Consider the following 27,661-nt stretch of genomic DNA (forward strand, 5'->3'; position numbering starts at 1 on the left):
TCAGTGACAAAACTATGCATGCCTGCACATTTAAGACATTTAAGATACTGAGGCACAATGTCCCAGTTAAGGATTATGAGCTTGCTAGATTCTTAGTCATGTTCTTAGAGGCTTGCCAGAATAAAACGATGTAGTGTAGAGGTCAGTATAGCTGGACTTATGGTTTTAACTTTGAATTTGTGGTGCTCCTGTCCAGTCATGTTGAAACATTCCCCAGAGCTCCTCTGAAAATGTTTCAGGAGGTTACTGAACCTGGCTCTTCTGAACTCACACCAGCATCAAAACTCCAATCTACGTTATTAAAGCAATGCAACACACAAGTTCTTCTCTGTTCATTGCCAGGGCAGATCAAACAAAAGTCTTTGCTGCTGTCAGGCAGTTAAATTATTGGCAGAGGTTTATCTCCCCTGGAGGGATCTTTCAGAGGATTTGTCTTTGGCTTGTATTTATAATTTTGTATTCCATACTGCTAAGGGGCATTGCCTTCAAATGGAGACTGCTCTTACTGTGAGAGCCCTTCATGTTTTGAGGGTCTAACCTCTGCTGGAAGGCTGTAAAGGTCAGCAGTGAATTCCATCTCTCTTTCTGTTCATCCCCAGCAACAAAGAGGACCATGTGTCTTTCCTTAGTGAATACACAGCTCACATTCAGGGTTTGCCCGAAGGCCTCCTCTGGATGCTAAAAATACTGGATTGCTTGCTTTTGTGGTGTTCTGTTTTCACAAGTGGATACTAGTGATTTCTCTCTAGAGTACAAAGTTTCACAGCCTTCAGTGATCCTGTTATCTTTTATTGCACTACTTTTTGTTTAAGAATGATTAAATATTCAGAGGTAGCTGGACAGTTTTTTGATGTCTTGGTATCTTCCCTACTGTATCAGTCAGAAGGTGCTGCCATTTCTCTCTGGTCATAAAACCCCCATGTAGATATTTGCTCATTCTTCATTTAGGCAGGTTGACCAAGGTAAGAAGTATCAGATATTGCCTATCAGCAGAGTCCCTGCTAGATTTGTACCTCGTTGGCCCTCAACTTTGGGCACTTTAAAAGAGGGATTGATGTATATGCCATGGCTTCAAAATTAATTACTTCTTCATAGCTTTAAATTCACACCACAGAAAATACTTTAGCTTAACCTATGGCCAGGAACTGTTTTCTTACCAGCCCTTAGTTTGTGTTTCTTATAGATGTAAAAGAACATCTATAACAGAATATACTAGGTGTCTTGGACATATGGAAGACACATTAACCTCACTACCATGTTTGTCATTTTCAAGTAATGAGGACATTTCCATCACTGAGTACTTATCAACAGGCAAGGTAGTGTAAGGTCCCTTCCTCCTTTGTCAGGAACTGGTCAGGCTCTGGTATTGCTGTAGTGAAAACCAGCCTGCTGGTAGTGCCCAAGGACAAAGTTACGGATATTATAGATTTACTCAGTTGGCTTGTATGTCCCTTCATTGTACAGCAGTTAGCTGGAGTTGAGGTTAACTTGAGTGGATGGTTTTCACTTTTGTATTAGCAGAAGTTAGGTTTTTCTCATGCTGCTGAAGGCTATTCTGGCTTCAGCAAAACAAACGGAACTAGTTCTGCAGTTAAAACAGAGCACTGTTTTTTTTCCAGCTTTCTAGATGGCAGCAATTATTTCATGGAGGAAAGTAGCATATCCCTTATTATTTTTCTACTGGAATGTATTGCCATCAGGATATCAACCAGCCTAAGTTGACCTAAGGCTGTGTTGTGCCAAAAGAGACGTTCCCTTTGCCCACCCGCTCCTGCACTCCTCCTTACGATGGCTTGGGGGAGTGAGTGGCTGTGGGATGGATGACACCCAGTAGCAGATAATGGAGAACTTTTGGTAGGTCAGAGACTAGGGGCTCCTCCTTTTTGAAGCCAGCATGTTTTGGGATTGGCTTCATTATCACTTCACAATTAAGTTCTTCCCACATGATTTCAACAGTTCACTTGAAATCTGAGTGCCTATTCTTTCAGCTTTGTAGTTCATAGAATCATAGCATGATGATCTTAATTTGTTAATATTTTCACAGAGCACATTCTGGTTGCTTGGTGTTTGTCTCAGCAAGATTCCATGTTAACTTGAATCCTTGAAGACTACCCAATTTTACATTAATTCTCTAATGCTATGGAACAAAATGCAATTTTCTTTCCATTTCAGTGGCTTTGTTTTTCTTCGATTGATTTGTCCTGCTATCCTGAACCCAAGGATGTTTAATATCATCTCAGGTGACTAAATGCTTCAGATTGAATCTATACTTTATACAGCAGGAGACATGAAATCGCTTGTAATATCTAATGCAGCAAAATATGAAGTTTCTTCAAATACTCTGTTCAAAGTCATGTTATCCATGTCACTTGGCTCACTTCTCCTTAAGACAGCCGGCATATGCTTTTCTCCCATAAAGGTTTGATTGTAGTTATCTCCAATGTAATTTTAAAATCCAGAAAAACATGCATTGTTGATATTTAATAATAACATTTTGAATTAAAGTCTAGCATTGCTTAATGTATTTAGCAATGTAAAAAATGGAATTTTGGGATCTTCAGATGTCGCTTTCAATACAATGCAGTGCCAAAATTAATGGCTGAATTCAATGGTGTCTCTGAAATGAGCAAGATTTATGAAGTTGATATGTTCCTGCAGAGCTTGGAATACATTTGTGGACCTAGAAAATCATTCTTGAACAACTTGTTTGAATGTCCTGCCTACATGGCTTCCAGCCATTGGAGAGGTCTTTTGACTCATTAAATATAGTAAAATCTCAAATACAGAATCTTAAAGATGAGAGAGAGAGGGGCAGCATTCAGAAAGGGTGAAAAATAGGAGGAAATAAAAAATCTGGTTCAGAAAAGCTTGTTTTCTTTATTCATAGATAGTTTTTAAGACAATGCAGCATGTTTTCTATCATCAGTCTTTAAGCCGTATTAAATTAGAAGAACTGTGTTGAACAGAGTTTCTTTCTTTCTCTCACACAGTAATAATTTCTGTACATGCTTTGGAGAAAGCATTTGAGAAACATGGCCTGGATCCTTTTTTTAGCATTTTATTATCTTCGAGTAGTTTGCAAGTTAGGTACCTCCTAATTTGGGTGGCACTGTGACTGCAGGTGTAAAAAGTCAGATTAACAAGTTTTTTTTGGACATCATTAAAGCAACTTGTTTTATTTCATCAAGTGACATCTTTCACATGATGTTATACTATTAAAATTACTTTATATTTATATAATGTTAAAGATATATCATTAAAAATATGAATGGGAACTCTTTTTATATGTGACTGCTATGAATTTTAAATGAATGGCCAGTTACTCTCTATTTTGCAATCCTGCCAGATTCTCCTTCCCCCACTGCTGCAAGAACGCTGACGCTGGTCGCCAAGTCTGTGCAGAATTTAGCAAATCTCGTTGAGTTTGGAGCTAAGGTGAGTATAATTTTACACAAAGAGGACAATGTGGAACTATGTTTCCAGTACATTTTTTTACATGTACTTGTATAATGCATGCAAGAATCTGTTGCTATTTTCTCATGCTGAACCTCTGACTTTTTCTCCTACCCCACACTCTGACCTCGGATTTATCACTCCTTAGTTAGGTGTTTTCTGTGGAAGAGCACCTCAAACTCTATCTGTATTCACTGTCATACTGTTAGACATAATTAATGCTGTAAGTCAAGTGTACATATTGCACAAAAAAGCCCAAGCTTTCAATAAAGTTTCAATTATAAGACTAAGAGAATGCCAGCATTAACTGGTCTATCTCAGTTCCCAGGCTGAAACATTGCTAAAAAGAAATTTTTTGATGTACGCATAATTAACATGAATTCAGGCTGGCATTATAGTTATTTCTCTGACACACAGAACTTGGAATGTAAGAGTTAATGAAAAAAAAAGAAGGGGGACACTTATTCCTGATCATGCCTCTGAAAGTAGAGCATCTGTTCATTGCAGCCAGGTATTGAGAGACACTCATCTTAATGCAAATTCATATTGGTATCCATGTATAAGAAAAATTCTGAATCGGAGATTCTCAATCATCTGGACACAAGAAAATACTGAATTCTGTATTCTTTTGTCTGGTTGCACACCAGACATTAGAAATTCTCTTGAAAAAAGATAACATTATTCCAGTTTACATACTTGTTTTGCAGTGTCATTTGCCTGACTGCACTGTGTTTCCTTCAGATGTGACAATTATCTTGGCATTACTTTGTTAATGAATGCTCTTTAAAATTACCAGGAGCCATATATGGAAGGGGTAAATCCATTCATCAAGAGCAACAAACATCGCATGATCATGTTCTTGGATGAACTTGGGGTAAGTGGTTAAAAAAGTATTTATTGAAGTTACATAGCAGCATTATAAATTAAAATTCTTTACACTTCTTATTAACTAGCTCAAAAGTGCATCAATTTTGAATGCTTATAACTGAATACATTTTTTTATGCACGTTTAGAGACTACAGATTGCTTGTCTGTTATAGGAATTAAAACCATCAAATATCTTCCTAGACTTTATTAATTTAGTGCCTCTGTAAATATGAGAAGCTCAAAATAGATTTTGTAGCCATGAGACTAGAAATTTTGGCCAGCAATACAAACCTTTAAAAACATGTTTTAAACCAGAAATTTTTATGTCTAATTTGTCACATGGTTTTGACCAGAGATGGAAATTAATTTTTTGGTTTAAAAATTACTAGGTCAAATCTTGGTTAGCATTGCCAGAAGTGTCACTGCATGCATTCTTTATATTGTAGTTCACCACTCTGGGTGAAGAACCTCTTCTACTATCCAACCTAATCCTCCTGACACAACTTCAGACCATTCCCTCAGGTCCTGTCACTGGTCACGACAGACAAGAGATCAGTGCCTGCCCCTCCTATTCCGCTCACGAGGAAGCTGTAACTGCAGTCAGGTCTCCCCTCAGTCTCCTCTTCTCCAGGCTGAACACACCAAGTGCCCTCAGCCGCTCCTCATATGGCTTCCCCTCAAGGCCCTTCACCATCTTCGGTGCCCTCCTTTGGACACTCTCTAATACTCTAATATCTTTCCTGTATTGAGGTACCCAAAACTGCCACAGTATTCAAGGTGAAGCTGCCCCAGTGCAGAGCAGAGCAGGACAATCCCCTCCCTTGCCCAGCTGGCGATGCTGTGCCTGATGCCCCCCAGGACATAGTTGGCTCCTGGCTGCCAGGGCACTGCTGACTCATATGCAACTTGTCATCGACCAGGACCCTCAGGTCCCTTTCCATGGCACTGCTTTCCTGCATCTCATTCCCTATTCTTTACCTACATCTATGGCTGTCCCAGGTGCAGAATCCAGCACTTCCCCTTGCTGAACTTCATATGGTTGGTGATTGCCCAGTGCTCTATAATACACAACAGAAAGATGGACTGGAGATTTAGCTGGAAAGACCAAAATTGGTCTTGACATCCTAAATCTGTGTTTTGTTCTGTTGAAGAATGTTCCCGAGCTCCCAGACACTACAGAGCACTCTCGGACTGACCTGTCCCGGGATCTGGCAGCCCTGCACGAGATCTGCGTGGCACACTCGGACGAGCTCCGGACACTCAGCAATGAGCGAGGTGTGATGCAGGTAAGGTAACACCAGGCAGGGTTAGTAAGCACATCACAGGTACAGGTGGCATGTCCAGAGTTACTCCTCAGTACTGGGATTCTTTTGTAGTATTTCTGTAGCAGTGTGACTGCTAAACATTTTAAAATACTGGCATTTCACCAGAAGGTTATTAGCTGTGAAGATAAATACTTAGTCCATAGTTTTGTTTTTTCATGCAGCAAAACCAAACTGGGGTATTTTTTTGAGTTTTCAGAGGAAGTTTTAGTTTCTGGCCTTAAACACACAAAATTACTATATCCCGACAGGCTCTCTGGGTCATTGGTTTTCAGATCTTGGTTTTTTTTTCAGTTGAGAACTAAATTAGCTTTAATACCTCATTTATCCTCGCCAGTTTGCCAGTACACTTGTACACCTGTAAACTTAGCAAACACCTGTATGCTTTCTCTGCCTCCCTTTTTTTTAATTATTTTTAATATATTTAAACTACCTACTCACAGGTCTGATGGGCAGATGCTGAAAACGCTGCTCAGGGAGGACAGTTCTGTTTCCAATAGCTAATGTGTGGTTTACTGACTCTCTCTCTGCAGCATGTTCTTAAGAAGCTTTTGGCCATTACTGAACTGCTACAACAAAAACAAAATCAGTATTCAGTGTCTAACAACATCAGGTAGCAGCCCTCTACCTGCATTCTGCATGGATCCAGCATGCCTGACATGGCAACTCAGACCAGTACCACTTTCTTCTTGCTCTTGCCAAAAACAGCACACCCTGTCACGTTCCCAGTGATGTGTGAACTATGCAAAAAGAAAACAAAGATCCTGCTGGTGAATAATTGTACCAGCAGCTTTTTTAAGCTATCTGTGCAGGACATTTGCACTTTTTTTTTTCCACTTGGAAACAGTTTTCACAACCTCTGAGCCTTGGTGTAGAGTTCACCCTCCGCAGTGAAAATGCTGTGACTGTGTCTTGGACTTTGAAAATTATTTTCAGCACCTCTGATTGCCAAAGTTTTTGCTGTCTGGTTGGAAAACAATTATCAACTGACATGAGAAGAAATGTGTCATTCTGACAACCACCTATAACTGGATAACATTTCTTACTGTAATTTCTAAGTGGTGACAATAATTATGACTTTTGACTGTTTCAACCACTTTTAACTTGTATTTACAGTTTTCAGAATCTGATGTTATGGTAGGAACAATCTTTACTGTACACTTTTTATACCATACTGTTTCTCTCGCTGGAATTATGTGGAAAGAGAATATGCAGAATGGGTCTTGTCAGCTTTATTTTTTTGATGTGCCACTGATTCAGTCTGAATAGTTCTTCCATCAAGAACTGTATATCCGGATAAATCACAATGCTTTTGTAAAATGTTTACAACAGTAAATAATTTGAATTCAGTAAATTTATTGATCATTGTATCAGACATGCATGCGTTCATTAAACCATTTTATAAAATAGGTATCGTTTGGTCTTTTGTGTACTGTAAGTCTAGCATAAATATTATTTTTATAAGTGAAAAATGAGTTTTTAAAATAAATCAAGCTGCATATCAACTGTATGGAAACTTGCTAACTTTGGCTGCTGTGGAAATTTTTTAGTGTCTCTACATGTGGTGTACTTTAAAATGTTCACACTGTCACTTTTTCAGCGTAAATCCTCAAAACAGCATTACCTTGTCCATACACCTTAATTTGTACATGACAAGGTGAGAAAGTAGATGTTAAAACATCCTGGGTGGGTTGAGATTTATTAAAAAGAAATTCTTCCCTCTGAGTGTGGTGATGCACGGGCACAGTGCCAGGGAAGCTGGAGATGCCCTATCCCTGGAAGCCTTTAAGGCCAAGCTGGATGGGGCTTAGAGCAGCCAGATGTAGTGGAAGGTATCCTTGCCCATGGCACTGCCACAGAGTGTTTAAAAAAATGAAAAGTAAAATGTGCTGTTGATGGGCGTTGCAGCATCACCATGTACTACTTTTCTAGACAGTGGTCTAATAATAGGGCATAACAGGATGCTGAGATTCAATTACAAGACTGAGATAATCAAGTAATTTTATCACATGAACGTTGTTGATACACCATTAGAACACCTACACTGCTGCTTCTCCTGTCTATCAGAACTGCTTTTTCAATTCACTGTCACATGAAATCAGAGACTTTACTTTTAGGTCTTTGCTGTAGTATTATAGTGGCTCTGCTGTGCTGACCCTGGTGTCCAGCTGAACTGCTTCCCTGAAATGAGAGTCCAGTGCTACAGCTGAGAGCTCCCAAGTGTTGCAAGTACTGCACTCAGCAGGCACAGATGATGCTCTCCATAGTGACAACAAACCTGTTTGCAAGACCTTGGTACCACAGAAGTCTTTTTTTAGATTGTCCCATAACCCTGTGAAGTCTGTATTAAACTGCATCTGAGAGGAGTAAGTAATTAACAATCTCTCATTCTGCCGTACTTAGATCTTAACAGAGTGTATAAAATGGATTATTTTGTGGATTGAGGTGGCTGGCTGTAGGCAGTACAACATGGTAAAAAAAAATTGCTGAGCACAGAGATGCCTGGTTAATCTACCTGTTACATACAAAATGCAGCAAAGAAAATGAAATTGGGCAATGCCCAAAGCTGCATTTAAGTGTGTGTATTGTAGAACTGTTATGTTTCAATGGGGTATATGAAAATGAAACAAATTAGTGGCTGCAATGCTCTAACACTACACTTCACACACAGCAAACTGTTCCCAAACCACAAATGAGTGCCAGATTTCTAAAAGCAAGTATTTCTTGCTAATATTTGACCTTTCATGGATGAGGGTTTAAAGGAACCACAACTAATTTTATTTTAACAAAGTAACAGGCTTTTTTGCCAAGATAAACACTGAAAGCATAAAAACTGTATGACACAGAATATAAAGAACCTGTGGCAGGTAGGGTCACACCTGGCACCAAATTGGTTCCTGGAGGGGTAGGAGTCCATCTTCCTTTAAGGTAATGCAGAATCCACAAGGTCATCATCAGTCCACTCTTCCTAATGGAAGGGAAAAACACAACACCTTGAGCAATGTGTGCATGTAGTGTCCTGTGTGTTCTTTATGGTCAGAACTTAAGAACTCACAGAAGGATTCCATGAACAGAGGAAAGACTAGAAAAATATTATAAGTTGTGGCAAGTCAGGCCTATAAACTTAAAGCTAGTTATCCATACCTGCTCTTACATGGAGACAGTCATGGAGCAGCCCCTTACAGCACCAGTCTGAGGTTTAGCTCATGCTTCTTACAGTTATGTACAGATTTCCACCACAGCTCATACTGCAACCTCTTACTAGTATCTTGTTTTATGGCCTCATCACCTTGGAAGCTGAGTCACCTGTGCTTAACCACTACCTTGTCTGTTTCCTCTATCTTTCAATCTGATGAGCCCTCCATACCAGTTTTGGCCTTCCTACTGATACTAACCTTCAGCTGCAAATAAATCATTTAAAACAATGTCTAGACATAGATTAAAACTGACTGTGCACCTGTACGCTACAGTCTAACGACAGGATTAATGAAGCCTCGAGGTCTGAGCAGTTTGCACCCACTATATGCTTTCAAAAAGTTAAGAACATTTTCTCTTTTAGGTCCTGGCCAGCTCAGATCTGCTCTTCCATGTGACAATTACTCAGAACTGAAACTACAAAAGTACAAACCCTTGGCAGTTCAGATATGTCAGTAATGAAAAGTCCTGAGTTTAGGACCTGTTGGAACCGCGCAAGAGCCTGTCATGAAATGCTGTAGGCTATGTGCATTTATCCAATCAGGTTACTCCTTTGGAAAAAGAATTATGAATTAATAACAAGCTCCAAAAATCAAAAATGCCTCAAACCTTAGAGCATAATTAATTCAAATTAAACTGGGGCGGGGAACCAGTGAAATCTCCAGAGCTCATTCAGAGCTGTTCTCTATGTCACTCTGTCAGAAAGTGAAAAGTTTTGCCAGTGCCTGGCAAAATGGAGTTGCCTGTTTCAATATGCTTTTTAAGATTGGCATTTGGAGTAAACACTAGTCAAAGGTTTTATGGCATAGTTAGAAAGTATGTTCAAGGTTCCATATTTTCTTAGAACGTACCTTCAATGCTGGTTTTATTATAATCTTGTTTAAATAATTTTTTAGATTCTACTTTGACACTGTAGCATCAACCTAGTATGATAATCTATAATAGCAAGACTCCTTCAATTATAGAAAGACACAAATTTTGCATTTTATCCTCAGATTTTGGCAGACAACCCTCTTCAGCCTTTAGCACATTTTTCTAAATGTCATACTCAGAGTACCTTTGACCATCAGGATGTAGTGTCTTTAGTAACAAGAGGAGTCCACTTAAACATGGTTCTTCACCCCTTCCAGAATGGACTCTCTACAATTTCCAGTCCATGTTACAAACAAAAGCTCTGGAAGGTGGTCAGATCAGATGTGAAGGACTACCTTAATGCTGTTTTCATTTGCTGAGTCACCCTCATCAGTTTATCTCCACCTTTTTTACACTTGGTCTTATAACCCAAAGTAGTAGCTACCAATCTGTAATTCATGCAAGCCTTGCTGGCAAAGTGGCTGATGTAGAAATTTAGTCCAGAATCTGACTTCTGCTTTGAGCAAGAAGCCAAATAAAGTAACTAAAAATTTTCAGAGCACAAGAAACAGCAGAAAGGATGACCTGCGTGTTCTTCCCCCTCCTCAGAAAAGACTGAGATATCTAAGAACACTTGAAAGCACAAGTTAGTAGGAAATCTGGCTCACTTGAAAAAAAAAAAAGTTGAAAAAGACTTGGTTTGAGCAACAAGTAAAAGAGTATTACAGATGCATAAGTTTATCTCAGTAGCTGTGTCACTTTCATCTTGGCAGTTAAGAGTGGAAAAACAAGTACATGTACAAAAGGTTTACTGACCTCATCCATTTTGGATTTCTTTGCAACATATTCATCATTTTCATAACCTTTCCTCTTCTTCCTAACCCAGATAAGAAGTGAAATGTTCAGGTATTTTTATAAGTTAAACTCTTTCTATTTGACTACAAGATTAGATTATGGGCACACTTGTCACATAAAAAAAACTACCAAAGCCTCAACAAGCAGCTTGCTCCAAGTCCAGTGTCTACTGAAGTGAAAAGGGCAGAAAAGAAAAATCAGCAAGTTCTTTGCCCTCCACATAATTCTTAAGAAAACGTTAACCCTTTACACAATTCTTGTTTTAATCACGTGGTTTTAAAGGCCTTAGTTCTCATTGCATACAACATCAAGTCACCAGACCTTAGAAGCCACCCAGGATTCCAGTTTTTTTTAATCAGCCTGCAGTGCAAATCAGCACAAAAGAATGTATTTATGTATTACTGAAAGCACTATGTTGAGTTTTGGTTCTCAGCTCCCAGCAGACACTAACAGGCATGTGAACATTGTGTGCACAATTGAAGGTTTTCAATTTTCAATCACTCATGTAGATAAAAAATTAATGTTACTATACCAATAAAATCAGCAGAATTTTAACACATCAAAGATCTACTTACGGGTTTGTATTAAGTGCAAGCTCAAAGGTATGACACTTCTCTAATTTCTGTTTCAGAGCAGCAACCTCTTCAGCCCTTGGCAGTTCATATTTCTTGATGAGATTTTTCATGCCTACAATGGCAACAACACAGCTCTAAGCACATAAGTAATTTCTACTCTGCCTTGCTGTGTTGGGTCTGCATGGCCAGGTGTTGGTAGTGGGGGGGCTACAGGGGTGGCTTCTGTGAGAAGATGCTGGAAGCTTCCCCTGTGTACAACAGAGCCAGTGCCAGCCAGCTCCAGGAGGTACCTACAACTGACCAAGGCTGAGCCCATCAGCAATGGGCTAACAGATTTAAGGGAGGGGGTGAAAACCCACCTGTGCAACAGTAAGTGCTGCTGGAAAGAGGAGTGAGAATATGTGAGAACAGCCCTGCAGGCAGCAGGGTCAGTGAGGAAGGAGGGGAGGAGGTACTCCAGGGACCAAAAGGGATTACCCTGCTGATGAAGCTCTGATGAAGCCTATGGTGAGACACCTGTGCCCCTGCAGCTCATGGAAGTCAACAGTATGGAGATCCACCTGCAGCCTGTGGAGGAGTCCACTCTGGAGCAGGTGGATGTGCCTGAAGGAGGCTGTGATCCTCTAGAAATACCATGCTACAGCAGGCTTCTGGCAGGGACCTGTAGACCCATGGATAGAGGAGGTTTGCTGGCAGGACTTGGGACCCCATGGGGTAGCCACACTGGAGCAGTGCATTTCCAAAGGACTGCCCCGCGTGAAATGGTCCCATGCTGGAGGAGTTCATGAAGAACTGCAGCACATGGGAAGGACCAACGTTAGATAAGTTCATGAATGACTGTCTCCTACAGAGGGACGCCACACCAGAGCAAAGGAAGAGTGTAAGGAGTCCTCTCCCTGAGGAGGAAGGAGTGGCAGAAACAAGCTGACTACAGTCCTTCTGCGCTGGAGGGAGAGAATTCAGGAGTAAAGCCTAGCCCCGGAAAAAGGGAGTGGCAGGGGAAAGGTCTCTGAAAATTTCGTTTTCATTTCTCATTATCGTACTCTGACTGGCAGTTAATTAATTTTCCCCAGCTGTGTCTGTTTTGCACACAGCTGTGACTGGTCAGTGACCTCTCCCTGCCCTTATCGCAGCACCCAAGCTTTTTATTATATTTTTTCCCCCCTGCCCAGCTAAGGAGGTCACTGATAGAGTGGCTTTGGTGGGCACCTGGTGTCCAGCTGGGGTCAGACCATGATAAGCTTATCAGCAGCATAGCTGCTGCTACTGCTTATCCCTCATAGCCAGGCTTGAGCCAACAGTTTTTCCTTTTTTCCCTCATTATAACTCTACCGAAACAAGTCACTAGCATCACTTCACTCTGGATTTCCTCAAGGTAAACTCTACTAATGTAGAGTTCATGTTACTGTGCTAACAAGCTTCAAAATACACAGGGTTTTTTTGCATTCAGCACTGTACCTCTGTCTTAAAAAAAGACTGGTTTCTGTCTTGTTAATAATAGAAGTAACATTTACAGCTACCTTTCAAGAAACAAGATTTTTTTCTCTATGACCAGATTTTTGTAAAAGTCATTTACAAATGCTTCACAAATTCCCTTCCAATCATCATATGTTTATGAAAGAGCTGCCTTTGGGCTAAAGCTACCTTCCAGAATAACAGAAGAGAAGACTAAGTGATCCAAGTGTTCCCTTTGATCTCAGCAATGGAAACCTGAAGACTGAATTTGTTAGAAGGGAAAGGGAAGGGCACCTTAAGTTCTGTAAATTCAATTTAAATTGAATTTGTAGACCCTGATGACTTCTATGGTACATTCACTACTCAAGTAACCCTTGCCAAAGACTGAAGCTTCAATGCTACCACTCTCATTTTAAATGCATGCATTAGCCTAAAGCGTCAAATACCTGATTACTTACTGGGAATTTCATATCCCAGCCTTTTCACTTAATTTAAAAAAGGTAATAATCAGCGGACTATATTCCCTATTAGCTAAACTGTGGTAGTATTCTTGATATTTGTAAAATATATACATACACACACACACATATATGTCTCACACTAGTGAAACTAAGCATCTTTTGAAATATGTTGATAGGTGCAAAACAGAAGTGCAGTAGAAATCCTGGTATATCACTTCACATCAGTCATTCAGCTTTCAAAAGGTACCCTCTGGTGGTAGTAGTACTAATGTGCAGGCTTTGCCTGAAGCTGCAATTTTTAAGACACAGTAACTTGAAAAGTCATTTAATCATGTCTTACAAAAACCATTATCTAGTTCCCAAAATAGATTTCTCACTTTTAAGTCAGCTGCTAGTTTGAAAGCATCAGGCAGGCCACTTCTCTTTTCATTTATTTCACTTGTTCATTTTCATTTGTTTAATTTGTTCATTGTGTCTCAGTGTTTTCTCCTCTTCCATCCACATGATCCATCCACACTGCCCATGTTTTACTTACCTTATGCATGCCCTGAGGTGAAGAAAACCACTTGAAGCACACCCTTCTGCCTAAAGCTCTTGTTATTTGGAAAAACTTGTTTTTTTCTTCTTTAGATACTCTTTATCATACTTTTCCGATGTTTACTTACATTTCATGTCATCTAGTAGTCTGGATAAGGTTGATCTGTTCTCTTTCAGCATAAGACTCTCTGATAAATAGCTTCAAAGAGACATAGAAGAATAAATTTTTAAAGTGCCATAATTATTTGTGGCAGTTACTATCTGTTAATAAAAAGTGTATTATTTATTATTTATATATGCTAGAGCTTTATGATTAGACTAAGTAAGAACACTTCGGTTATGTAAGTGCTTTAAAGTGATAAAAAAGCAAATCTGTCACTGTAAGAACTTGACAAAAGTATTCCCCAGCCATGTGAGAAACTGAAGTTCCAACACTGCAGAATTCAACATTTCTAAACAAGCCTCACAGAGCTAAGACAAATCAGGTTTAAGATTCTATGGTAACATCACACTATGGCACAGTATGACTGTGGGACAAGCCAAAACTACAGAAGAGTGTTTTTCAGACTGACCAACAGACAACAGAGCTTGCAAGATGGGCCTGCTTCTTTTGGCAGCTAAAAGCCATTTCTAAATGCTGTCTTGTAAGAGCCTGTGGGTCCCTTCTTCTTCCTACTGAGATTCAAACTTCCTTTCAGTAAATACACTAATATATGCACACACTGCCTGGGTAAAACCCCAACACTCCTCACCAAGACTCACAACAACCAAGCAGTTTTATCCCTTCCATCATGGGAACGACAGGCTTTCAAAACCCTCCAGTGTTCTGTCCCACCTCTGCAGGTGCACCTGCTGACAGGTCCACAGACCCAGCACTTGCTTCCCTCACTGCTGCCCACTTTGCTGCTTCGCAGCAAAAAGTCAAGTAAAATAATAAATAACTAGGTTATAACAATTGCATAGTGCAGACAGGTCACAAAGACTTGAGTTCTTCCTGAACATGCAAACTAAGTTCAGATACCTCATTTCCCATGCTATCTACAAATTATTTTAGTACTTTTAGTATTCAGTATTTTTGCAAACACGCTTTTCTGAATTTTTGCACTAGCAGTAGAGAATTACAGATCTAGGAAGGAGATCAAGTTCAAGTTAAAGTAAGCACCTGAATGTTTTTATAAAATTTTGAAAGCTCAGTGAACCCTGTAGATAATACTCTTTCTTTTTGAACAAGAGAGATCTGAGATTCATTTAGAGGAGGTTTATTTAAAAGTAACTAGTTTATTTAGAAATAACTGTTTGCATTTTGCCTGCAGGTTTTACACTCCAGATGCAAAATGGTCACAGGCACGTGATTATAACATGCCAGGTACAGCTCCTTACAGGAACCACCTGAGCTGTTTTTCTGAAGAAAAGTATATGTTTTGTCTTTAAGAGAACCAAACCAAACAAACTACACATTTCAGCAAAGGTACGGAAGTGTTTGATAATGCCTGTGCAAACACCAGTGGCTAGGGCACAGAAAGGAAAGTGGGGACTGATTTAAAACAGCACCTTAGCATTAGTTTGTTTCCATGCAAAATGAACACTTGTACCAGCCAAATACAGCACTTAAGTTTCAGCATGCCTAGTAGCTGTCAGTTCAGTGTCATTTCAGTTGACTCTGGAACCTTAAAAATCTTACTTTTTCTTTAAGTGATTCTTAAGAAACTCAGTTGCTCCTGTATTTCCACTTTCTTCACCATAATCTTTAAGATGAGTCTGAAAATCCTATACTGTTTGGAGGCAAAGTCATCAGGTTTCTTTTTTTTGTTCTTCCAAAGGCATATAATAACCAGACACCAACTAACTGCATTTATCACCTACTTTTTGAAAGTGAAACCAACAGTACCACTACAATTCTGAAACATACCTAAAGAACATAACAGTGCTAACAATCAGTAAATATACAATTCTACTAGTTAAGAATGCCTGGAGCAAAATAATTTTATACAGGAACCAAATAAACTGTTTAAATCATATCTATACAAAGAAAATACTACCTTTCCATATTAATTCCTGCTCTTGAACCGCTAGATAATATGGCAGTGAGAGCTATCAGTGAGGGAGTAAAGAGCAGATATGCATCCGTCAGAGCCACTCGACTGAGGAAGTCATCAGCTGTTTTCCTCAAAACTTCAGGATTTTCCAGCACTGGGTATCGAGTCTAAAAAGTAATCATTTAGGAAAGTAAGTGGCTGCTCCTCCTTCTTGTTTGTGAGCTCAGAACACACAAAACACCACCACTTTACAAAGCTAAAAAGTAGCAGGCCTTCCCCTTTTTCCAAAAATAGCCTAAAAAGCTTAAAGACCAAAAATAAACAACCACCTTTAAGGTATTTGTTTATCACTTTAGTAATTAGATCTTTTAAGATCACAGGTACAAAAGGAAATAAAGTTTTCTAACACAACACATGAAAGACTTGTATTACTTTACTACACAGAGCATGAAGCACATCAAACAGTTTTTTATTACCTTCAAATCGATTAGAAATCCCTCAAATGGCCGGTATGGATTGTGGACAATGAGGTGGAAGTTCAGTTGCTGAATAAGCAGCAGTTCATATTCCAGTATTTGTTCAAGAGCTTTTTCCTGTCCAAGAGGGCTTTCTCGAAGGTTACCAACAAACTGTGCACTGGATACATTAAATTCATCTACTTTACAGGCCAAAAATGCACACGTTAGCCTTGAGGAGGGGAAAAAAACCAAAAAAGCGAACAATTGACTTATGGAGCATCGATTCTTTTATCAAGAGTTCTGTTCACAAAATTTTTATCTACAAAACACCATGTTCTGAAGACAACAAATTTTTCCAAATGGAAAGTTAAACAGACCATACTTTGTCTTTATGGCTATTTAAGCTCTCAGATTTCCTTTCTCCTTTTTTTTCAGGTCTTCACAAATATAAAAGATTATACTTCCAATGATCCACTTGGCAGAATAACTGAAGAAGTGTTGATAACTCACATTATTATCCGAGGATGATACTCCATCACTGAGTTATTGAGGTAAAAGCGTTTAAAATACATGCAAGCTGTTCCCTAAATTGAAAAAAATGGGGAGAGAAGAAACAAAAATGGATAAAGAAAAAATAAATACATTAGAAAAACGTCACAGATCAGGCAAGTTTGAATATATACTACAGGCATACAGGATACACTAAGGCATTAAGACACACACAAAGCCATGTCATTAAATATTTCATTTATGCCAGCAATATGACAGCCTTACAAAATCTTCTCTTTTATTTTTAGACATATTTTGCAAGACAATGCTCAAAAACCCTAAAGTATCTTCATGAGAAAAATATGGTATTCAAATGAAATTTAAAAAACAAAGACTGAAAAAATATTACACCAGAAGTTGCAAGCAACCCTAACCATTTGAATTTTTAGATCAGTAATTTCTGGAACATATTTATCAACATGAAAACAGGTGTTTTCCAAAATCACTGCTTGACGAGACTCTACGGGAACCACTTCTCAAATATAAGTCCGGCTTCAGAGAATGTGCCATGGCAGCTACTGCCACCTTTCAAAGGCATCCTCAAGTGGGGCACTCTTCACCACACCTGCCAGAAGAAGGGAGGACTAACAGGGTACAAATATAAGCCATTCATCTTAATGGCTCGGCTTCGGCTGCAGGTCCCCAACGCTCCCTTCTGAAACGCTCGCCTACATTCAAGGCAAGTCAGTTCAACGTAATTTTCTTTCTCCTTCGTAGGTTAGTTAACTGCCAGTACAAACGCTGATCCAGCTTATTCTGTGGTCAGACAAGCAGTAGTGCTTGAGAACGACAGCCCAAATGCAGGACTGCCTTCTTTAGCTACTGTGAGACTGCTTTGCTGTATCATCGCCGTTTTATTGTAACATCAATCGTTACCATCGACCACCGACCATCACTTTGTTTCTACCCTTTGCACAAGTGTACAAACCACAACAGTTCAGTCAAACAAAGCAGTCCAGTCATCCACGCAAGTGTAGGAGCCACAAGCAGAAGATCACGCCGAGAAACAACTCGTTTTGAAATGGCTGCACGGCTCAGAAAACAAACAAAAAATATAAGAAGCAGGCACAGACTGCAATGCTGGAAGAGAGAAATTAGCTCTAAAGGCATCCGCGGTCTCAAGAACAAGCCAAGCAAACAGCAGCAGGCGAAAGAAGGAGGGGGCCGAGGTGGACCGGTCCCAGCGCCGCTCACTCACCACCACGGACCGCGGCATCGCGGGCTTGAACACGGCGCAGAAGTCCAACAGTCGCTTCTCGTAGTACTTGCATATCGCCAGCTCTTCGTGCGGCTCCAGGAGCACCAAGTCGCCCTGCGGCACCTGGAGAGAGGCAGAGCGGCGCCTCACTCGCGCTGCCCCGCCCGTTCAGCTCTCGCCCCGCGGCCCTGCTCCTCCGCCCCGCGCCCGCGTTCCCCGCCCGCCCCGCGGGCCCCCCGCACCTTCCCGGTGGCCGCGGCCCTGCTCCGGGCCCGGCGGTTCGCCTCGGCCCGGCGCCGAGACAGCTCCTCCTCGCCGCGGAAGGTCCAGTGCCGGCGCTGAGTGCTGCTGTGGAACATGGCTGCACAACATGGCTGCGCCCGCGCGCGGCCCGCCGGGAGTGGCCTCAGCGCCCGCCAAGGGAGGCGGGACGGGGAGAGCTCCTGCGGGAATGATAAGAAGCCTGGCAAAAAATCCAAACCAAATCAAAACAAAACCAAAAGTAAAACAAACAAAAAAGCCCCCCTCAACTTGATAAACTTCTGTGGAATAGCAGCTCTCTCTATTTTTCTTTCGGTTTTAGCTGTATAAACTTGCTCCCTTAGATTCCTCCACTCTCTCCCAAAGAACCATTGCGTATAAGATCCAATTATGATTTAAGGAAGCAGCATTTCATAGCCTCTTCTTTGTGCTTCAGCCAACAAATTTTAGATATTACTGCGCTTGTACTTGAAGTGTGTGAAAAAAGGATGTAGAGCACATGTGGACTGTCATAGGATTTGTAATTAAAATGGTTCCTGGCGGGTGGACATGTAAAAGGTTCTTTTCTTAAACTGCACAGAAAGTAATTTTATTGTCTGTGTAGTCTAAATCTATCATTCCTTTGCCTTAAATTACAGGAATTTAACATATCCAGCTTGAAATCAGACTAAACTCCAGTTTCAAGAACCACAGATACAAAAATACCAGAATGGGTTTGTTGTCCATCTAATACTAACAATTCCATCATGAATTAGAAATGATAAAACCCACATGTTAGAATAATGAGTGACAACGTGTCACTTCACATCATCAGTCTTAGGGTACAAAATGTAAGAATACGAATGACAATTCCTGAAAAGGACAAGAGCAGTATACGAGATAAAGCAGGATTTTTTTTCTTTTTAAGTCTCCATTGATTTTATACCTTTCCCTATTCAGAATCTGTACTTCAAAGGCTTATGAGTTTAAGTTTTATGGATACCAACCAACTACTGACTTCACTGATTTTAGTCCTATATTAACTGGTATCATGCACCATTAGTGATTCCAAAATTCAATCTGAAAATGGAGAAAGGCAGATTTAGATAACACATTTGGAAATGTAATCATAAAATGCTTATGGCAGACTTTGGCAAGTCTGTGACCCAGTTATGTGCAGAACCAAGAATTTACTGTTTCTAGTGTTTCTATTGTTTTTCTCACAGTAGCACTTTTCATCTCTTTACCCACAACACAATTTCAATATCTTATCTCATAACCAAAGCAGTTAATAAAAAGTACAAATACTCAGTGTGATTTTTGTGCAAATAACAAAATCTACAAAGAATGGTATAGAATACATTATTAAGGAGCAGAGTAAGTATAATTTTTTTTTTCTAAAATCAGAAAGATAACTACAAGAACTGAAAGGTTTTTGGAAAACTGAAGTCTGAACCTTTAAAACACATCAACTTAATTGTGAAATATAGAACTGTATTGGGCGAAGTATCCATAGGCAGCCATGAAATTAGAGATACACTCTGATTTTGCATAAGTAGCTATATGAGTTATTAGTCAGTTGCTCAATTCAGTCAAATGTGAATGTTTGCAGTCTGTCTTTTGTTCTGATTTTTAACATGACATGTGCAGGGATATTTGTTCAGAATTATGCAAGTAACAAGGTAACAGAGCAAACCTTAAGATCTAATAAAAGCTATCCAGTTGCCTAGGCATTTTAAAACTTAGCCATTTCTCAGAAAAATTGTCTGAAAGTGTAAATAATATCCACCACCTAAATATGATAAACAGAGCATACTTTGCCTGCTTGTGCCACAGAAGTATTTTTCTTAATGTTTTTGTGACAGCTGTGGCTGCTGTAAATGTTTTTTTTTCTCTGTTTGGGGAATACAGGGAACCAGTCTCTTGGAACATCTAGAGGACACTGAGAAGGACCAAGAAGCACTGTACACACCACCTAAGAAGAGAAAGATACCTAAACCCCAGATGCTTCCCCTGTAAATTTTACTGTTGAAAACACTAGTAAACATTCATAAAATAATTCAACTTTGATATTGATAGTGCCCTTTTAAAAGAATATGGGGGAAAGAGGATTGTGAACACAAGTGCATAGCCCTTCAGTTGAGTTGTCATTCATTCAGCTAAATTAACATAATTATTTTCCTGATTTATATTATTATTAAAATCATTATTATCATTATTATTAAGCCTAACTGCAAACTGCAGATACTAACTAGCCTAAAACATGGTAGTTTTAGAGAAGCAGTCACCCTTGTTGAAGATCCTGGAGAGAACTAAAAGCTTTAGAGGAGAAAACACGTCAATTTATTACCCCATGGTCATATTTGCTATATTTAATGCTACTGAGAATTTATCAGTAGTCCTAAATTCAATGTTTTAAGGATTATGTTTTAGTCCTCACTTTTTGAATGTTTTAATATCCTAGGACTTCTTGATTTTGCAGTGTTTGGTTATCAATTTTCCTAACATTGAAACTAGTTTAAATCAATTCTTACCTTTCTGGCTTGTGCTAACTAGTACTTTATTTTATTTCATCTCACTAACACCAGTGAGATTATTTCATCTAAGGAGCCTTCTTCTCTAGTCCCAAAATGTGCTTGTCTTTCCAAGCAGTACAAAAATGTGTACATATATAGCTATAATTCACTTATATTGAATACGCAATACAAAGACATAAACTTTAAGATTCTCAGCAGAAACACAGACTTTAAATAAGCAAAAAAGGACCAAAAACCAGTAGATTAGAATTTCCGACCTTTGCACTTTTAAATATTAAGGAAAACCTTTTGTATTTAATACTGTATAACTTCAAAAGCACAGTAAGTATACAGTCTCAAAAAACCAACAAATCATAGTAGCAAAACTGAAATATGCCGAGGCAGAGATGTTTGTTTATTCTTAAATTCAGGCATCCAATTCATTCAGCAGGGAGGGCTGAATTCCTGCTGGGCAATCAGAATTGGATGTTCCTTTTGATACCATGCAGGATGTCTGTTGGAATCAGCACAGGATTTGCTTAAAGCCTAAGAGCCAAAGCTGGCTTTTGTGTAGGACAGTGGTTATTTTTGCCATTTTTCACTGATGTGTCCTGAATCATTCACCAAGAAAGTTCTGTTGCTTCCATCTCTTGTTTCTTGCTTTTCCTTCTCTATTTCTCCCTTCCCGACCTTGCTTTGGTGTTCTTTGTTTTTGATTTCTTCACAACTTCATTCTTACCATCCCACTTCACTCCCAATATGTCGTCTCATAAGAATATAATTAAATTATTGGTACTGATGCTGAAAAGTCATCACTGGATTTTTGGATGGATGATACCCCGGAGTTAAGAAGAAACTGAGAATGTGGACTTCTGAGTCATTCATGCAACTGTATTCATAATCAGAAATTGCAGCTGTGGCATGTTTGCAAAGATTTCTTTGGAATCAAGTGGTCCTGAAGTGTACTTTAAAAGTGAGAGCACTTAGCCACTGAGGAATAAGAAAATAGCTTGAAGACCACTTCCAACCTAGATGTGTGTTTAATACATCTGGTTTAGGTTTTTGAGCACTTCGAACACTCTCTTCAAGGTGTTAAGGAAACTTTCCTGCCCAGCCATCCAGAGGAGCCACTCTAGCAGTCACTCTCACACTACTTGAGCTGGGACCAAGGCCCCTTCACAGCTGCACGTCCCATACTCACACTGACAGACAGGGTTTCCTCACTGGCTCAATATCAGGTTTCCCATAGCAGTCTCAGGTGTCCAGATCTTTAAAATAATGTAGTTGCAGTGCAATAACTACATAACAAAATAACAACTTGAGCTGATGACTCCAAGGAGGAACCCCAAACAAAGGACCCCTGAGCTTTTATACCCTTACAGTCTAAGGGCAGGAAGGTCTGGGGATTGTCGGCTGCTGCTGTGTCTCTGAGTGTCCAGTCCCCTGGCTGAGCCACATGTCCCCATGCCATTTGTTGTGCAAAGGGTCAGCAGTGATCCGATTATTAGAATTATTAGATAGATGCCTCTACCCAAATTAAGGTGCAAACAAGACCATATGCCAAAGTCAATAGTATGGATTTTGTAAATGTAAATGTGAGATGGAGAGAGATAGAAAGAAATAGGAAAAAGACAGTGGGGAGTGGGGGGTGGGAGGAGAAAGAGAGTGACAGAGACACAGAGTAAATAGAAAGATATCATCACTCGTGGATCCCGATGGTGTCCCGTTGGTCCTCTTCTTCTGGTCTTCTTGGTGGTAGGGGTCTTGCAAAACACAGAGTTCAATGGATGAATATATGTTCAGGTACACCTGAGAATGCCTAAGCACCTCCCCTGCAGGGGGGAATTTTACAGTGTCTTTTGCAACACTGTGGATCTGTTGCAACACTGTGGATCACATGCAGTCATCTGGTGGAAGGCCCCAGAAATGAGTCTGGGAGCTACAGCTGCCCCCCACTGGACCCAGCCAGAGCTGATTTTCAGCACGGCTGCTGGGTTGGCTTTCCTTATGGATATATTCTTCTCCCCCAGCCTGATTTACTTCTTCTTAGACCTGAGATAACTGGCAATAGTTATCTTTATCTTATCTCAATTCCCATCAACTAGCTTAGCTCATGGTACAAATTCCTGGAATCGGGGAGGCATATTTGGAAGGGATGGGCTTTGGTGGTCTCAGCTTCTTTATACAGTTTGCGAGAGTGGACAAAGTCCTTCAGTGATCTTAACAGTTATGACAGTTATGACATTTAAGTGTCTTACAAAAGGCTTATGATCATGAAAAAACAAAGTAACATGTAAACAAATCTGAGATGCAATTTGAGATGCAGGTCTGGACCTGAATTTTACCAGAATGTAGTGCTCAGAGCTGGGGCTTTAGTTCACTTTAACATAAAGAAAAAAGGGTCTTGCAAAGGTAAGGTTTGATGTGAATTCCCCAAAATTTCAGGGTTATTTGCAGCTGGACCTTACTTCAAATTGCTACATCATCGCACAGTGATTGGAAAGTATGAAGATGAGCTGCTTTTACTAAAGATCTCTCAGTTGCATTGACTCTGTACGTACAGCCTCCATGAGCTCTCTCTCCTGTCCTAAGGCATGCAAATACTGAAAATTAAAGTTACTTTGTGTGATTACAGTATGTGCATTTGGCCATGGCATACTAAGAAGCCTTTACATGTGAGCACTGCACATATGAAAGTGTGGTGTGCCAATCTCATCCTTTCTCTCATGTGACTTTTCGTCCTCTGGTCTAAACACTGCAGATAATGGAGTTTGATGCTATGCATCTGATTCTGAATCTTTAGTACCTGATCGAATTGCAGCAAGCCATGGCAACTGGAGACATCCAAAAATTGAAAAGTGGGTCTTAGACCATAAGAAAAGTTCTCTTTTTTGTATGAAGAAGTTGCTGTTTTCACTAAGCTGTTGGTACAAAGTGAACTTAGAGACAGGGATAGGAATTCATCATCTCTTCCACTAGCAATTATTACAGAGGAAAGTGATTCTTTATAATTTTAAATAAATGAAATAAAATTATGTACAGATAAGAAAGTTCTCTGTGCTGACTGTGGACCCAGGAGAATCGAAACTCCTTTCTTAAATGCATACAGTTTGGCAGTCAGTATTTCGTAGTTTGTGAAATTTACTCTTTTTACATTGTTCCTTATTACCTAGGTCATCTGTGTGTTGTGTGGGAATTACATTGTTTCTGTTCTGCTCTGTGGCACCGTGGAACTTGTTCTTTGCTGGATTTATGGAAGTAGCTCTTCAAAGAGTTCAGTGTTGTATAAGTGTGTTTAGCTATGGGTTTTTTTCTTACGTTTAGACTTCTTCATTGCATTAAATTTGACAGAACATTTTCTTCTTTCTTGTCTGTAGGATATACTGAAAAAAAGGAACTAGATCTTTGTTAAACTAAAATGCCTGAAATAAGTACAACATGAAGGAATCTGAAGAAGGCTGGCAAATGCTTTAATAGCTTCATTGTAAAGATATGAAGAAAATGAATGAGAAATTTGAGAAATAGATGCACCAAAATTGTCAGGCAAATTGGATGATATGAAATGTCTCATGGAGAGGATGGTTCTGATCCATTAGTCAGAATGCACTGTTATTTTTGCCTATCAGGGAGCAATTTTCTGATGGTTAAATAACTACTAGCTGTGCATATAAGATTTCCTGACCTAACCACTGACCTGAGAACATAGGAGGCTGCAAGAAATGGAATAGATCTTCCTTCTTGTTACTCAAAAGTATCTTTCATGATGGAAAGAGGGCTTGGGTTGCAGAAAGACTGCCTTATGAAAATGCCTTTGCAAATCTTGAAATTGAACTGTGCTGCCGCATGTTCACTGTCACTTTTTGTAATGCTAAGCTCTTCTTTGGTGACAAGGAGGAGGAGAAGTTTAGAGGGGCAAGCAGGGCATAGGGCTTCAGCAGCCTGTACCATGACATTCCTAGAGAACCCTTGGATTGCAATGAATATTGTGGAATAGATTCTCCTCATTCTAGAGTTTTCATAGGAAAGAAATCCTTATCAGTCCCAACAGAGTGATTGAGAAGAAATATTATCAGAAATATAAATGGTTCCCAAGAAGATTTACAGTTTTCTTTTGGCCTTGGGGAAAGAGATAAGTTGTCTGTGACTCTGCATGTCTGAAGGGCCCTGAATTGCTAGCAGTGCATTCTCAGGACCATGACATTAGTCTCTTAAGTATTTTCTCTTCTTCTTAACGTCAAATAATTAACAATTTCAGAATTATTTCTACAAAAACATCAAACGTATACTGTAAGTTCAGAAAAGACAGAGTAAAATTAGTTGTGCCATATCTTCTTGAACATAGGCCTTAACATGTGACACAGGAATACTTTGTGATATGTGGAGAGCTGGCTTTCCACTTGGCATTAACTATGTTTACTCTTGTTGTATTATTAAACCAGGAACAATGAAATTATTGTAATTTTCCCAATAATGATTAAATAATTACAAAATCACAGATCGATTTCTAAATCAATGCTTTGTGCTTTGCATGGTTCCTTCTCACTTCTTCCAATAAATCCTGGGTAGTCCTTATATATTAAGTCATGGCATGGACATGGCATTAGCTGCTAACCTTCTTCAATAAATTCGCAGGTCACTGGCTGCTTCGTACCAACATATATGGGCATTTTGATTAGATGTGTTCTTTAGAGACTAATACAAAGCAAATACTACTGCATGTTTAAATGAATACAGTGGCTAAATGTATCAATTGCTATTGATAGAAATCTAACTGGTCTAGTAATGAGAGTGAACTAAGATAAAGCCATCTGAGGTAACATGATAAACACAGCGGATGGTCACAACAGCACTGCAGCTCAGCTTTTTAAACAATGCAAAATATTCAGCTAATCTCAAGAGTCTGGACATTTCTCCATCATATCTAGAACTGGTAAAAACCTGGGAAAAAAATTAAAAGTGCATCTACAACTTCTCTGGATTTAGGCTGATGCTTAGCATTTGGAGATCTGCAGTCCTCTTAGTGATTTTATACAACAAAATCTGAATCCTTATAGATCACTAGTAAAACTCTTTTTTATTTAATAATTTAAAAAATAAGACAAAAATATTTTTGGCTTTGAATTCACACATGAAGAGGGAAAAGCCACTTCTCAAAAAAGTTCTCCGAACAACCTTAGCATCAAATACTTCAGATTAGAGAACAAGTTTTCTTTAATTTCAGTGAAGTTTGAAATGTGTCTCATGTTATGTTAGAAATGCCTCTGAACCTCTTTATTCATAATCTCCAACAACAATGAGGATGAGTTTTCATAGCCTTGCATGCAGCCTCCTGGACCCCTACAAAGAGTACCTATGGGGTCTGGATGATTGACCAAGGATTCCCCCAGTGCTGCATGGTGCACTGGGGGCTACTGTCAGCTACCAGTGCCCATCCCAGAGCATTCACCTCTGTTTTCCCATTAAGGTTTTCCCCTGGTTCAGGCAGCCAGCTACCACAGGATGCTTGTAGCAGCACAGATGAGCTGTGCAAAGAAATAACTCCATGGGGATTGACATGGGGTGAATTTGGGTCTCCAGGAACCAGGAGGGTGTCCTTCTAAGAGTTTGGACATTTCTTGCATGTGTGACACCAGCAAGGAGGAGTAGCTCTTCACTCTCAACTCTCCCCAGTGTGCCACAACAAACAGGAGTGGAACCACCCCATCTGCCATAATTCTCCACATCATGGATTGCTTCTGAGAAAGAACTGGGGTGATGCTTAGAGAGGAGTCATAAGTGAAAGGCTGACGAGGCATTCCTCAAGCAAGAAAAGGAAAGCCCTGGAAATACCTTACACCATTTCTGCCCAGTGCCTTAGGGAAAAATGTGCAGTTTACTGCTGTTAGTAACTAGGGAGAATCACATTCCTTATCTGGCTGAGGACCCTTCTTTTTGTAAGGGCCAGGGTACAGAGTGGCTACTGAGATCCCCTGCACAGGCAGGGGAATCATTTGCACCCTCATTTCTGCAGCTCTGCATCTTGTCTGCTGATGAATGAGAGTTATTTTATGTGTGTAAGTTGATTATCTCTATTAGTTACAGACTGGGAGGATCCAATACATAAGAGGGTATGTGGTGCTTTTGCATCCAAATAATGAGCTTGGAATATAAAAACGCATTGACCATTTTTTAAAAAATATGCTTTCTAAATAAATAGGAGTAATTGTTTATTATTTGATCTGTCCCTTTAGAGAAGCTCTTTTTATATTGAAGTAGAGAAGTTGAGGGATGAGAAGTTCAGAGAATTCTTATCCTTACTGAAGGCTGGGCTAAACACAAGAAGCTTCATAGATGTCGTTTCTGAGGAGGGCCAGCAGCAGATAACACGAGGCAGGTCAGTATTGCTGGAGAGCCAGGCTTTGGAGTGTCACAATCCACCACGCTGTGACACCACCCTCCTCCACTCAGTGATGTCATGAAGAGATGTCTGTCCCTGCATTCTGTCATGCCTCTGCACACATGTCTGGGGCTTTCCACTCTCTCTTCTCTCTCAGCACCACTTTCCACTCTCTCTTCTCACTCTTGTCTTCTGCTTGACATTGGTATATCATGACAATCACCAAAGGCCTTGGCTCTGTCTTTCTTTTCTCTCCCCAGATGTCTTTACACTTCACTTTCTTCAGTCCTGCATCCAACGAAAATAAACAACTCCACTCCAATGGCCCTTTTCCTCACAGTCATTCCTCAGCCATTCCTTACGGTGCTGTCTGAAACTTTTCTTGTTTCCTGCACTCTCATGTGCTGAATTTCTGATGTTTGGTGATGAAGGAACTTGCAACCTTGCTATTTTTCCACAGCCATGTATCCATTAGCTCAGATCTCATAGTTTGGTGGTGCCTTTCTCTCTGGGGGGGCAGCAGAGACTCCTGTAGAGAACAGCCTCCACTTGCAGTGTTTTCCCAAGAGCTGCAGGGGTTGGACATCCGACTGTGACATCACTGAGTGGTGGAGGTGATAGCAATCCTAGTAATCCTAGTAATAATCATAATCCTGGCAGTGGTTATGGAGTTACTGGGAGATGGATTGTGACCTCACATCCCTCAGTCTATAAAC

The 27,661-nt window shown here is 39.9% G+C and overlaps 2 protein-coding genes across 4 annotated transcripts in view; one reads left to right on the forward strand and one right to left on the reverse strand.

Moving 5' to 3' along the window:
* The window catches only part of RASA1 (RAS p21 protein activator 1), a 51,164-nt gene extending 43,998 nt beyond the window's left edge, over positions 1-7,166 (forward strand). The window contains exons 21-25 of the mRNA XM_032676904.1: positions 2,173-2,240; positions 3,347-3,435; positions 4,250-4,327; positions 5,472-5,606; positions 6,176-7,166. Of these exons, the coding sequence (XP_032532795.1) occupies positions 2,173-2,240; positions 3,347-3,435; positions 4,250-4,327; positions 5,472-5,606; positions 6,176-6,259 (454 nt within the window). The 3' untranslated portion in view covers positions 6,260-7,166. The remainder of the gene's footprint in view (positions 1-2,172; positions 2,241-3,346; positions 3,436-4,249; positions 4,328-5,471; positions 5,607-6,175) is intronic.
* CCNH (cyclin H) lies at positions 6,859-18,201 on the reverse strand. 3 transcript variants are annotated; one of them, XM_032676907.1, is made up of 9 exons: positions 18,056-18,201; positions 17,814-17,936; positions 16,577-16,650; positions 16,085-16,295; positions 15,612-15,775; positions 13,701-13,771; positions 11,120-11,231; positions 10,506-10,566; positions 6,878-8,610 (listed from the first exon to the last, which is right to left on the reverse strand). In XM_032676907.1, the coding sequence occupies exons 1-9, from the start codon at positions 18,170-18,172 to the stop codon at positions 8,566-8,568; spliced, it is 978 nt and encodes a 325-aa protein (XP_032532798.1). In that variant the 5' UTR covers positions 18,173-18,201; the 3' UTR covers positions 6,878-8,565. The 3 variants fall into 3 exon arrangements, with proteins under 3 accessions (XP_032532797.1, XP_032532796.1, XP_032532798.1); XM_032676906.1 differs by lacking the exon at positions 10,506-10,566 and having other exon boundaries at positions 6,859-8,610; positions 17,814-17,927; positions 18,056-18,188; XM_032676905.1 differs by lacking the exon at positions 10,506-10,566 and having other exon boundaries at positions 6,859-8,610; positions 18,056-18,187.
* Positions 18,202-27,661: the final 9,460 nt, after the last annotated feature.

The sequence above is a fragment of the Chiroxiphia lanceolata genome, chromosome Z, assembly GCF_009829145.1.
Source record: "Chiroxiphia lanceolata isolate bChiLan1 chromosome Z, bChiLan1.pri, whole genome shotgun sequence".
Lineage (NCBI taxonomy): Eukaryota > Metazoa > Chordata > Aves > Passeriformes > Pipridae > Chiroxiphia > Chiroxiphia lanceolata.